Source organism: Myotis myotis, unplaced genomic scaffold (genome assembly GCF_014108235.1).
Source record: "Myotis myotis isolate mMyoMyo1 unplaced genomic scaffold, mMyoMyo1.p scaffold_m19_p_6, whole genome shotgun sequence".
NCBI lineage: Eukaryota > Metazoa > Chordata > Mammalia > Chiroptera > Vespertilionidae > Myotis > Myotis myotis.
Genome location: NW_023416368.1, coordinates 21,934,694 through 21,948,733, shown reverse-complemented (window position 1 = coordinate 21,948,733; position 14,040 = coordinate 21,934,694). Strand labels below are relative to the sequence as shown.

The following is a 14,040-nucleotide window of genomic DNA, read 5'->3' as shown; positions in this document are numbered from 1 at the left end:
CACAGTTAATTTTATACTTAATGGTGAAAGCTTTAAGTCTGAAAGCTTTCTCCTTAATATCAGGTGCACAACAAGAATTTCTACTCTTGCCAACTTTATTAAACATTGTATTGAAGATTCTATCTAAGGTGATAAGACAAAAAATGAAATAAAAGACATCTAGATAGAAAAGGAAGAAGTAAAGCTATACATGCATGTGACATGATCTTATATATAGAAAACTATAAGGAATACACACACACACTATTAGAACTAATAAACAGTTGCAGGATACAATATTAACATGCAAAAATCTACTGTATTTGTATAAACGCCAATGAACAATCTGAAAGTGAAATTAAGAAGACAACTGCATTTATAGAGGCATCAAAAACTACTCAGAATACATTTAACAAAAGAAGTGGAAGATGTATATTCTAGAAACTACAACAAACTAGAAAGGGATTAAAGGAGATCTAAGTAAATGGAAAGACACCCATGTTCATGAAGTCGAAGACAGGATGTTGTTAAGATGACAATATCACCCAAATTGATCTACAGATGCAACATTCTCCCTATCAAAATCTCAGCTGGCTTCTTTGCAGAAACTGAAAAGATGCAAAATTTCATATGGAAAGGCAAGGGACCCAAATAGCCAAAACAATCTTGAGAAACATGTTTGGTGAACTCACTTCCCAATTTAAAAGTTACCGCAAAGCTATAATAAACACAATGGTATAGTCTGGCATAAGCTAGACATATTGATCAATAGAATAGAACTGAGAGTCCAGAAATAAACACTTATTTTTATAGTCAACTGATTGTCAACAAGGGTCCCAAAACATTCAATGTGGAAAAATAAATTTTCAACAAGTGGTACTTGGACAACTGAATATCCACGCAAAAGAATAGAACTGGACCCTACCTCAAACCATATTTTAAAAATGATCCCAAAATGACTGACTGACTTAAATGTAAGAGCTAGAACTAGTAGACTACTGCACTAAATAACTACAGTAGTCCCCCTGTTCCAAGACCCCCAATGAATACCTGAAATGATGGATAGTATCGATCCCTACTTATGCACTGTTTTGTGCTATACATATTCACCTTTTCAATTAAAAGAAACACTTACTGCTTCTCTTTAGCATATCCAGATTGCCAGCATACTACTGTTCTGCCTTGGGGCCATTATGAAGTAAAATAAGGATTACTGGAGTACAAGCACTGTGATACCTCTACAGTCGATCTGAGAACCAGGAGGACCACTAAGCGACTAATGGGCAGGTAGCATGTACAGCATGGACACACTGGACAAGTGTGATTCAAGTGCCAGAAAGGGTGGAGGAGCACAGAGAGAGATGTCATGCTACTCAGAACAGCATGCAGTTCATTTCTGGACTTTTCCACTGAACATATTAGGACTACAATTGACCACGGTTCATTGAAACTGCGGAAAGCAAAGCCGGGGGTAACGGGAGACTACTGTAATTACTACTCAGCTGACCCACACAGATATGGATTGTATGTTTCTCTGTGCCAACTTCTCTGCTCGACATGTCTGCACACATGGAGCTTATGGTCACCACACCATGACCTTCTGAACCTAGCACAGAGTTTCCAAAACCCCAAAAGCTTAGGTCTCTGATCTAAAAGGTCCTCTAAAGAAAGCCCACAACCTTAAGAATCTGTCCCCTTCCTGGGACTGAGGCATAGGTAAAGGGAGATTGCAGGACTCCTGATTCTTATAAGAGAGAGAAAGGGTGAGGGAAAGAGTGACAGCAGAGAGAGAGGGTGGAGAGAGAGAGAGAGAGAGAGAGAGAGAGAGAGAGAGAGAGAGAGAGAGAGAGATCCTTATCTTATTATTTATGATTTGATTATCCAAGTGCCTAAGGTTACCAGATTGCCTACCATGTAGCCTAGAAAAGCAAAAAACTATAATTTAATTAGCTTCTCCTCAGCCACCTCTCTCTGCGCAACACTAGCAATTATCTCTGCTCTATTTTAGAGGTCATTCACAATTATGAATTCAATGCTACAATGCTAATCTGTTGCAAAATGCAATTGAGTGTCTTGCAAACCATGTGGAACTTAATAGAGTGAATTAAAGGCTTGTTAGAGAGCAGAGCTGCAGGCCACAGGCCCTGACAAATGAGAATGAAGTAGATTAGACCAGTGAGGAGACAGGCAAGAGAAAACCAGAAGGAGGAACGGACGCCTTGAGAATACTTTAAATACCAAAGGGTTAAAAGAAGCCTTTGGGTAAAATAGTTTTGGTATATTTTTGCAAAAATAAAGCTTTTTAAGAGATTGCTGGAAAAAACACACAAAACAAAGGATGTTTCATTGTACTATTACACAATTTTGACAACACAATTAAGCTACAGTCAGTACTTCTTTTGTTGTTTATTCCAAGACTTAGTGCATAGTTGTAGTTATAGCCCAAGTATTTTGAACTAAAAAGTGAAAATAAACTTAATTTTATAATTTCCAGTTTAATTTTAAAGGTAAGGGCCCAAACAACTTTCTTTACTTTGAAAAAGGTAATGTATTTACTTTCAGTGAATGTGTTTACTTTGCGTCCTTTCTCTAGTACCAGCTGTTTCAGGTGAGGGAGCCCTGGGTTCCTAACAGCCACCTCTCCTCATTACGCATCCTCAGCCATGGGCAAGTGATGGGTTGTTATGGAAACACAAGTAACTGTAACAGAGGCGACATTCCCGAGCCCTTTCTATATATCAAGCACTGTTCCAAGTGGTCCATGTGCATTAACTCACTTATTCCTCACAAAAATACTATAGCATGGATGTCATCACTGTCCTTCGTCCTTCTTCAACTGAGGAGGAAGCTGAAACTTGGAAAAATTAAATAACTGGTCCAAAGCCACAGAGCTAATAAGTGATGATGACACTGCGCTTGCACTGAAGCTGCAAAGCCCAGGCTCTTTTCCTTGATGCTATAACATACCATGGGGATTGGACTTGACACTTTGCAGGAGAGAACAGTGTTTCTCCTTAAGGAAAAAGGATGTTTCTAGGACTTTTCCCTAAGCCCAGACTTACCTGGCCGTGTTTAGGTTCCGATACAGCTGCCCGAGGGACTCCAGCAGCTGCCCCTCCATCTCCCGGTCCCTGAGTTGCTGAGCCAGGGCCAGCCAGTGCTCGTGGTAGGTGATGCATGCCTCGGGGTTTGGGGACACAGAGCTGTAGAAATGGCAGAGGGATTTGGTGACCTGAAGCTGACCTGAACATAAAGCAGGGACATGAATGAGATGACCTGAGACAGGAAAAGGGCAAAACGTGCTCTAACACTTTGCTCTCAAGCTGCCCAGCAGCAGGGGACATACTCACTCTTTAGGTGCCGATGCCTTAAGCCAAACAGCAAGGCCATTTCATAACAAAGGCGCCCACTGGCCAGCTGGCATCCACACACCAGGACTTGGGCCAACCAGAGAAGCACCTGTACTAATTCCATGTCTGTCTCCACACTGGCCTGGAGTTGACAATAGAGTCGGACGGCCTGTAGGAAATAGTCTCTGGCTGGCTGCTGGGCCCAAGATTTAAGGGAGAGATGGCCAAGATTAGCCAAAGTCACTGCCTGGTTACGCACATCCCCCACCTCCTGGGCCCCATTCAAGGCCCGGAGATAGCTCTTGGCTGCCCTGTTCACCCGGCCTTCACCTTGAAGTGCAAGTCCCAGAAGGTTCTGGACTACCCCCTTTTGGATAGCATTCTCTGTCTCCTTCAGGGAGTGTAGGAGTGGGTAGAGGATGTCCAAAGCCTTCTTCACCTGGCTGGCTAAGAGATAGGCCCATGCCAGGCAGAGGGCAGACTCGAAGGCTTCCTGCTCCCCCAGCAGCTGCCCTAGCACCAAGGCTTGGCTCAGGTAGTAGATGGCACCATCAGGAGACCTGTGTTGGAGGTACACTCTGGACAGGATGAGACACAGGGCCCTCTGGGTGCGCTGATCTGCCTGCTCCTCACAGGCGGCCAGCGCCTGCCTGAGCGCCGGACAGGCCAGGGGGGAAACTTCATTCCAGCTTGTGGAGGGAACGCGGAGGAGCTTGGTGGCATTCTGGAGGGCCAGGTGGACCTGCCAAACCGGAAGGGACATCCCTTGGGCACTCTGGGGACCATGTTGCCGGACAGAGGCCACTGCAAGGTGCGGAAGGTATTTCTTATCATACAGGAAACTCAGGATGGTGGCCACAGCATCCGAGGCGGGAGGGTGTCCAGAGAGAAGCTGCAGCCGTTCCGCGAAGGGCAGGACCTCTTCATGCCGGCCGAGGCTTAGGAGCAATCGGATGGCCAGGAAGCAGGCCCGGGCCTCCAGGGGGCAGCTGCCCGATGCAATGCCCTGGCGCAGCACGTAGGCCACCACATCGAGCTCGTTCTTGGCACTGGACTCCCGGTCGGGCAGGCAGGCCAGCAGGGCCCCTGCCTTTTCCAGCAGGGCCAAGCCTTTGTGCCTTAGCCTCTGCCGCAGGTAGATGGCAGCCACGTTGATGTACAGAGCAGCCACCAAGGACAGGTCCTCAAATGCCCCGTTGAGAATGCGGATGGCCTCCTCGAAGTACACCCTGGCCTGGGAGAGCTTGACCTTCCTGACGCTCAGCCGGCCCAGGAGGAAGCAGAGCCGGGCATGGGCCCAGGTCATGTGGCTCCGCTTGGCCCACTTCCTGGAGGCCTCCAGGTAGACCACCAGCTCATCCTCCTCGGAGAAGCTATAAAAGGAAGACGTGAGGAAAGAGAAGGAGAAATCATAGAGGCTCTTCAAGTGGTCAGCGTAACCCTGGTGATCCAGGAAAGCCAAGATGGGGGCGAAGGTCTCGGCCTCCTCCTCCTCCTGACCGGAGTTCAGGTCCATGAGCAGCTCCGGGTCATCCAGGTCGTCTGGCTCTGGCAGGTGATAGCTGTCTGAGGCGGCGGAGAGGAGCTCCTCCAGGCTGCAGTCCTCAGAGCTGCTGGACCGTCCGGAGCCCGAGGCCTGCTGCTCCTCCCAGGCCCCCCCAGGCCGGGCCTCCTGGAAGCCGTCAGGCTGGGACGCTGTAAGGGACAGCAGAGTTGAGCAACGCCAAGCCCCTGCAACTACAGTGGCCGTGCTTGGCAAGTGGACAGGGTGCTGTCCCGAGGGACTGGCGGTCAGGGTCAGCATGATCTCTACTCACCGCTCAGATCATTTGGAAGATTCTGGATGGACTCGAACCCACCTGGATAGAGATGAAGGACAGACCGGGGTTAGGTCCTCGTGGGCCACCACGCCTGTGCCTGCAGGTGTACCCCAGACAGTCTGGGGACTTTGTATTTGAGCTTCAGACCATCAGCATCTTTAAGGAACTGGGCAGAATTCTCTCCTTCATTGTCAGTTTAGAGTGGCTAAAACCTAAATATTATCTTACTTAACCCACTCGCTTTACAGCTGGGAACTGAGTTGGAAATGAGACCCAGAGGCAGAGAAGAAAAGCTGAAAACATCAGCTCTATGCCCAGAGGTGTGGGGGTGGGGGACGATGAACTCCGAAGCCCCAAATCTCTCAGCAGTTTTACGACAGAGCCATGAACAGACCCCCAAGTGCAGCTCACTTTGCGGCACATGGCATTGCCTCCTGTTCCCGTGTATCCCAGATCCCTCCTTCTTCCTTCCTCTTTCATTCATCACCCGGCCACTCAACAGACACTGATTTAGTGTGTACGGTGTGTTTTGACTGGACGCGGTGACCAAATGTGACTAATGAAGAAAAGAGAGTGAAGGTGCATCGGAGGGTGGTGGTCTCGGGGTGGGGGAAGAGGGGCAATGTAGATGAAAGGACAGTCTTCGGCCCTGTTTCAGACACTTTGAGTTTGCAGTACGTGGAAAAGCTCTAGACAGAGAATTCAATAGATCTGGCAGGAGAAAAGTTGGCAGAAGGCGACTGAGAAGGCACAGAGAGGAAAGTAGTCACGGAGATAGGGTGCCTTATGGTGCCACCACTTCATGTCACAAAAGTGAAACAAGACTAGGTGAGAAGCAAGACGACCTTGGGAGTTTGGCAGCAAAGAAGCGAACCCTCTTGACTAGAGCAGCCGCTAGGGAGCTGTGGAGGCAAAGGCCAGACGCGCTCCGCAGACAGGGGCTGCTCCAGGAAGATTCTGCCTCTTCCTGGCAGGGAAGCAGCGGGGCTCTCCAGTGAACTTGAGGACGTCAGGCCCCTCACCAAGTCAAGCCTCAGGCTCCTATTCTCTGGGGATGGCTTTCTCTGCGAGTGTCATTGCAGATACTTGAGATCTGCAGCCCCTGAGGGGGAGGAGGCCCCATAGGCAAACACAGGAGAGCTAGGTGTTCATGCGCCCAGTCCTCAGTGACTCCGAGGACACAGCCATTTCTCTCCAGGCCAGGACCATGGAGAGCACAAACAGTGCTTGAGCCTCCAAAGGTGCTCCTCAAGAAGAAGAATTGCAGGAGGCACTTCTTCCCTGGGCATAGGCCTCGGGGAGTGGAATTTACCAAGAGGATGTTCCCTCTGCTGGCTGCCTTGGTGCCAGGAGCAGCCGGCACAGCCACAAGACACAGCTCTGTGTCCAGCTGAGCTGCACTCCTGGTCTTTAGATAAGAGGCAATGGGCTGCCTGGAACCTGCTCCTGGATCTCTCCCAACCAATGGGAGAGATCAATGGTTGGCGGATACCTTAGCTCCAAGTCTGTGGCCACCCTGCCCCATGACACACCCCAAGTAGTCCTTAATTTTTCAGATCTCAGCCCCCACCTACCAGGCAGCACCCACAGTTTCAGAATCCTGACAGCCTGGTGGACAGTGTGACGGCAGGGCTGGAGCTACTGTAGAGCCAGGTGCTCCTCCCTGTGCTAGAGAAAGATTCCAGCTCCCACCTCTGCTCCTGGGGCTGACCTAAGGGTCCCTCCTGCAGAATCTCTGGCTGTACCCATGAAACATGCCGCCACTAATCTTGCCACATGAGAGTGGACACAACATCACCATCGCTGAAGAGATGGGAGAAACAAGAATCCTTCCTCAAACCACTGTCCATGGGAGAATGGACTTCCTGACACAGAGCAACAGGCCCTCTCCAAAGGCAGGGAAGGGCGTGTCATTCATTCACCCTGTCAATCACCTGACACTGCTGAAAGCTGTGCTAGGCACTGAGACCCCTCACCCACCCAAGTCTAATGTACCCAACAGTCCAATGTCATTTGTGTCAGGGTCAGTGTGAAGGTAGGGATTGTGTTGACTAGAAAATGGGTGTAGGCAGTTCTTTTCCTGGCTCAGGCACTAATTCATTTGGGCCTCTGTTTCTCAATTTGTGAAACTGGAAGAAAAGTCATGTTTTTAGGGTCCTTCCAATTGTAACATTCTATGCCCCCACCTTTATCGTTGGGGACCTAGACTTGCTTCAGCCCTAAAAGGAGGGACCACAGCCACAACTTGGGGAGTTTTTCTTCTCCAGGATTAGAATGGAAGGCTCAATATGGCTGACCTCCCAAGTGATAGTTGAGTTGATGTCAACATGTCTCACTGTTTCTAGGCAACAAGTCCCACCAAATCCAGAACTGCCTGAAATCTCAAGTGAAAGTGCTGCTAATCAAATACTATCCAAGTCATCAACTGAATAGTAACCACAGCCCCAAATTCCTGGGTGGGATTAGCATTTAAAGATACTCTATTCCTGGTTGGAAACACTCTCTTAATCTTGAGGAGCCTGGGCTTTCCCAGGGGTTGGAGGAGCAGACACTCACTAAGCCGGTAGACAGACGTTATGTCAGTTTGAGCAAGCGCGTGAAGGAAGCTGGTGCTCTCAGCTTTCCCGTCACTTCCCAGGACTCCCAGAGAGCATCTCTCTTCATCACTGAAAAAGGCGGAGTTCTTGCTCCTGTATTGAGACAAAAGACATGGACACAGATCAGTGAGAGGTTCCAGGTATGACTACTTCTCCCTCTCTGTGAGGATGTAATGAAGGACATAGAGAAGCCATCACCCATGTGCCACAGCTAAAATCAGACTCTGCCTCACTGTTGTACAGTGTATTAATTTATGGCTGAGAAGAAAGCTGTTAAAACTCCATCCCCCAAGAAAAACAAAGCTCTTCTCTCGACTCCTTCCCTTTCTTCAAGACCATGTGGTGCCTATTTTTAATGGCAGAAACAGGAATTGGTTTTCCTAATTGTAAGGGTTGGAAAGGAGTTCTTCATTAAAAGAAGTTTCTTTGTTAGGTTACTGTGAGAAAACGCTAGGGACAGGTGACACAATCTAGAGCAGTGATGGCGAATCTATGACACGTGTGTCAGAGGTGACACACGAACTCTTTTTTTGGTTGATTTTTCTTTGTTAAATGGCATTTAAATATATAAAATAAATATCAAAAATATAAGTCTTTGTTTTACTATGGTTGCAAATATCAAAAAATTTCTATATGTGACATGGCACCAGAGTTAAGTTAGGGTGTTTCAAAATGCTGACACGCCGAGCTCAAAAGGTTTGCCATCACTGATCTACAGGGACAATGAAGAAAGCATGGCTATGGTCAGAAGGGACCTTTTCCAACTGCCAACATCAGATTCCGTGGCACAGAACAACAGTGTCATGTAGCATCGAGAGAGAAATAAAATGCTAAAGAGTAGAAGTGGGTAGAAAAAGGACCGGGGGCTGGAAGAAATAATCTTATATAATAAAAGGCTAATATGCAAATGGTTGTGATGCTCTCATGCTGTAACGACCGATCAGCAGGAGGCTGCGTGCGCGGAAGGCGCGGGTGAATGGGGCTGCATGTGCAGCGAGGCCGGGGGACATGAGGCTGCGTCCCCTACCCGGCATTGTCCAGGGACGTGACGCTGTTATTGTTTATTTATTAATAAATTTATATGTTATTTTCATATACATTTTACTAATTTTCTTTCATCTCTGACACTTCTATTATAGAGAAAGGGCAAATAGCAATATTAAAATATTTCCTCTAATTAATTCCCTTTTAATGTGCACGAATTTTGTGCACCGGGCCACTAGTTATAAATAATAAGGATCTTTATATTCACCCTGTCTTATAAAACAAACTTGCTTATTAGAGATTTGTCTTAGACTCAAAGAATTTGAAAACTAGAGGTGCCTTAGAAAGTGTTCAATCCAGTATCTATCTGAACACTTGCTAAGATGTCATACTTATAAAGTTGTTTTTTTAACCTCAGAATCCAATTTTAAGCAGAAATAACCTGGAATCCTAAGAGTTCATAACAGCCAATAATTTGGGGTTGCTTATTATCAATTGGACACTGTTATGTCATTTAAGATACACATCTGCCCTATGAGGCACCTACCTTTTGTTCCCATGGCTCAGATAGGTGCCGTCTGAAAGCCAGTGATGAGGAAACCAGCAGCTAACATGAACTGCTCAAGGCCACACAGTAATTAGTGCAGAACTGGCATTAAAGCTGTGTCCTGACACCTGGCCCAGGGTTCTTCCCACACTTGCTGATGCGCCGTCTCTCTGGCCTGGCCTCTGATTCTCTATGAGAGTGCCCATTCTCAAAAGAGCATCTGATGGAAACCTATGACTAAACCTATTTGAGATAAAAAGAATTATACCATCCCAATTTCTGTAGAACACTTACATTTTACAAAGCATTCCTGAATTTACTATTTCATTTGCCCTTCCTAACGGCCCTGTGATGTAGATACTTTTATCCATATTTGGGGATAAAGATTCAGAAAGGTTCAGAAGGACACAGCTAGAAAGTGGGAAAGCTGAGACCGAAGTTGAGGGCTCCTGTCTCAGCATCCACTGCCTCATGGCTGATCTGCTTATGACCTGAGGCCCAGGTATTTGGAGAGGCCAAGAAGGTAGGCAAACTCTAAGAGTGGTTTCCAGCATGGAGGGGGATGAGAGGAGCTTTTATTTATTTTTTTAGAGCGAGAGATAGAGAGGTGGAACCATAGATGAGAAATATCAATCGTCTGCCTCCTGCACGCCCCCTACTGGGGATTGAACCCACAACCCAGGCATGTGCTCTGACTAGGATTTGAACCGGGGACCTCTTGGTTAATGGGTTGATGCTCAACCACTGAGCCACACTGGCCGGACAATCTTTATTTAAATTTATTTTTAAATTTAGGCATTTAAGTATATAAATTTCCTTTAAGTAACAGTATTAAAATGAACTATATCTATTACAATGGGAATACATCCTAAATTTACAAAGTCATTTGAGAAAAAAGCCAGCTACAGGAAAAAAATAATTTTATATGAACTTTTAATTACACAGAACTAAAGAATGCTTGCTTATGAACAAATGCCTAATTTCAAAATGTCTCAGACTAAGGAATGGAAACATACGTATCACCTTCAAATAGAGTTTGCCTCTGGGGTGGGGATCTGACCAGAGGATGAGAGTGGGAAGGGAAAAGGTGTCTTCAGTTAGATCTAAAGATATGGTTTCTTTAAAACACACACACATACACACACACACACACAGAGGTCGATTTAAAAACAAAATCAGTATTTTTTAAAGGAAGGATGTGGAGTTCTGTCATTCTCAAAAGCTCTGAGATCCCCGAAGCCACTCTGGCCAAATGCAAAGACGGACTAGAATGCCTGCCAGTCGTAAGAAATTGTCTTCCAGCTGCTGTTGCTGTGAACTGGAGAGCTGGTATTGAAATCTGTGCTCTAAAGAAGGAAAACCACATATCTGCTCCTGTGGACAAGCACAATCCCTTTCCCATGTGTCAGACAGCAAATCTGACTCCGAAAAAAACAGCTTTGATTGATAAATTAATTAACACATACATACACACACACACACACACACACACACACACACACACACACTTTAGGGAGTAGTATACCAGACAGTGGGGGAACGGGTAGGAAGAGGATGGAGACTTCAGCAAATGATGGACCAGCTTCAGAAACCTGACACCAAACAAACATGGGCTAAGAGTGACACCCAGTGGCCAACCACCAGCACAGCCCACAGGAATGATTCCCAGGACTTCCACCCCTGGCTGCTGCTTGTGTCCAGGATGTTTGTGGGGTCCCCCTGACTGCTGCTTCAGGGAGGTCTGTAATCCAGAGAGTGCCTTGTGGGGATGCAATGCGCCAGTTCCCCTCTCCTCCCCTCCTTGCACCCTCCCCCCCGTCTCCTGGCTCATTTTCCCTTTCCCTACCACGTGTGCAGTCTCTGCAGCATTGGGTCTCACAACCTGACAGGTGTAGGACAACAGAGGACACTGTGGAAATAAGGAGAAGGTCTCATGCCACCACTGCGGTACAGGGGCTGATGTTCTCCAGGGTGAGAGTGTATCCCCGACAACTGAGCAGCTAAAACGGGAAACATGAATTTCGTGGCACTGTGTCATTGTCATTTGGGACAAGGTATGAGGTGAAGTCCAGATATAATTTATCAAATCTGACATCTGTCCACAATCTCCTATTAAAACTGTCGCTCAAAGGTTACCACCCACAATAGTCACAGCAATAATAAGCTCTAACACATTCAACACACACACACACACACACACACACACACACACACACACACACACAGTGTCAGGCACCACCCTAAGTACCTGACATGTATGAACTCATTTCAACTCATGCCAATCCTATGAAAAAACATGATCACTGTAAGCAGTTTACAGATGACAGAACTGAGGCGTAGAGAGACAAGTCCACATCCCAACAGTCACAACGGGTCAGCGCATGGAGACAGGCCGAGCTCGCATGGCCCTGAATGCCTTTCTAGCGGTTTGGCTCTGAAAGTCTTGATTGCTAAGCTACGCTGTCTCCCATGACCAGTGACCTCGCAATGACCAGTGACCTGCTAGTGACCAATCCCAAAGGCCTTCAATCGTGTTAAGCATCACACACACACCCTCCCCTGTGGCTGGTCCTTCCCTCTCAGCAGGCTCCCCCGTCTCCTATGCTACTTTCCTCTGCTCTGTAACGGACCTCGGTGGAAACGCTCATTGGATTTAATGCCAGGATTCTGGGGTTCCAGACCCAAGGCCCTGAGTCCAGCCCTCTCACTCTTGGGCCTTCACTTCCCCCACTGTAAAATGAGGGTGGTTTGCCCAGTGGTCTCACCTTGGCCGGACACTAGCCCCACCTGAAGCACTTTCATAACCAAAGTTGCCCAGGCTCCACCCAGACCAATAAGATAGAACCTTGAAGGGTTGGACACAGTTGGTCCTTAGCAGCACCCTCTCCTCTCTATACCCCCACCCCTTCCCAAGGGCCACCAGCCTCTGCCTTCTCCCTGGTCACAGGTCCTCCCCGCCCATGCATGCCTCACCCAAAGCCAAGGTCAGCTTCCTAGAGAGAAGTTCCAGTCGCAGCACGTTAGATATTCTCAGTGGCTCCCCATTCCCTGCCAGGTGAAAGACAGGATGGCCCAGCATTGCTAGCCTTCCCCATCACGGCCCGTGAAACCGTGGCGGCACCAGTGCCCTCCTGGTAACCTGCCTCCCCCAGGACAGGAGTCGTTCTGCCACATCCCCTCCCTTTGCCACCTGCCACCTCCTCTCCCCATTTACATCTGCTGAGATGTCTTACATCGTGCAGAACTGAACTCAAATGTCACCTTGTCCATGAAAGTTCTCTTGCTACCCTTTCCTCCTTGCAGACGCCCAGAGCACTCCACCTGCTGCAGGAGCTCAGTGGCTGATCTGTCTGGTCTATAGTTCCTTGGGATCCCACATTTCTGCGCAGGGAAAATGACCTTCTGTCTCCTCTCCCACAAAAGACAGGGCTTTGAGAGAGCTCTGCCCTGGATCCACTCTCCCTGGGGCTCTTTCCCACAAAACAAGGGGACCCAGTCTGAGTGCTCAGAGCTGAGACGTGGGCCATGTTTTCCTGGTGTGCAGTCTCTGATGGCAGCCAACTGCGTTCCCTCTCACTTCCTGGGCCCAGGCTTCCTACCGTTTCCTGTCCCCGTGCAGGAAGCTGCCCCAGAGAGCCTGGGCAGGCAGTGGGGGAGCAGGCTGGCCAGCTGCACCCAGCCCAGCCCTGTGGACCGAAGACAGGAAGGAGTAAAAGATGCATTCCACAGTCCGGCCCAACACCAACATCACACGTGAAGCTGTCAGCAGGCAGACCTACATGGAGGGACTCTCCACTGACCAAGCTGTAATCTATAGGCCGGTGGGAGTGCACGTCTCTTGATGGGGCCCTTCGATTAGATCAGATATGTGGCCGAATACAAGGACCAATACTGCACCCTCAGGGCCCTTAGTAGGCCTTTCTCCTTGCACAGAGGGAAGCCCCGGGGAACAGCTGTTGAAAGCACCTGAACTGACTCTCTCCTGATCAGTCACCCCCTCCTTCCTGTCACTCCTGTGTCGCCCTGCCTGTCAGTGTGCTCCTCTGGCTGCGTGTTTCCAGGGAACTGAAGCTCATCTGCAACCCTGCTCAGGATGGGGCGCTCCTGAGGAAGGCGGCCCAGCTCCAGGGTGAAGCAGGGGTCTCTCCGTCACACTCACATTGGGGAGTAAGAGTCGGGATCTATGTTCCTGGTGGGGACAAAGCCCACTTCTCCGGAGCACGCCGACTTCCCAATGAACCACTGAAGCCCAGGTATGACAAAGCCCACGATCTCGATGCTTTCTCCCTGGCGGAGGTTCAGTTCATCCTTTTCTTCCCTCTCGTAGTCCTTCCAGGCCTTACATTTTCCTCTGCCTGCGGGGAGACAGCACACAGGTCAGCTAAATGCGGCAGAAACAGCCGAGCCTTCCACTAGCTTTCAATGCAATGTGAAGGGAGGGGTTCCCATACTTTAGAACTTCAAGGACCAGTAAAATTCCCTCCCCCTCAAAAAAAGAAATTCACAGGAATGACATAGGGCAGTTGGCTTTTCATTTTGCCAAACTAGGACATTCAACAAAAGGAACAGCCAAGCACTTTCGCCATCACTTTATAAAGAAAAGATGTTTGAACACACGGAGGCAAGATAATCTCAGAATCTGGATGTACCTGAACTCTGAGTAAAGTTCGCTTGTGGAAAACCGCGAAGCTCACTAGACCAGTGATGGCGAACCTTTTGAGCTCGGCATGCCAGCATTTTGAAAAACCCTAACTTAAGTCTGG

General features: G+C 48.2%; 1 protein-coding gene across 6 annotated transcripts in view; it reads right to left on the bottom strand.

Annotated features, from left to right (window-relative positions):
* Positions 1–14,040, bottom strand: part of SH3TC2 (SH3 domain and tetratricopeptide repeats 2) — a 53,071-nt gene that overhangs the window by 13,451 nt on the left and 25,580 nt on the right. For all 6 annotated transcript variants that reach the window (XM_036314202.1, XM_036314204.1, XM_036314203.1 and 3 more), the window contains 5 exons: positions 13,437–13,632; positions 7,706–7,839; positions 5,147–5,188; positions 3,330–5,024; positions 3,042–3,222 (listed from right to left, as the gene is read on the bottom strand). In XM_036314202.1, the coding sequence (XP_036170095.1) occupies positions 3,042–3,222; positions 3,330–5,024; positions 5,147–5,188; positions 7,706–7,839; positions 13,437–13,632 (2,248 nt within the window). The remainder of the gene's footprint in view (positions 1–3,041; positions 3,223–3,329; positions 5,025–5,146; positions 5,189–7,705; positions 7,840–13,436; positions 13,633–14,040) is intronic.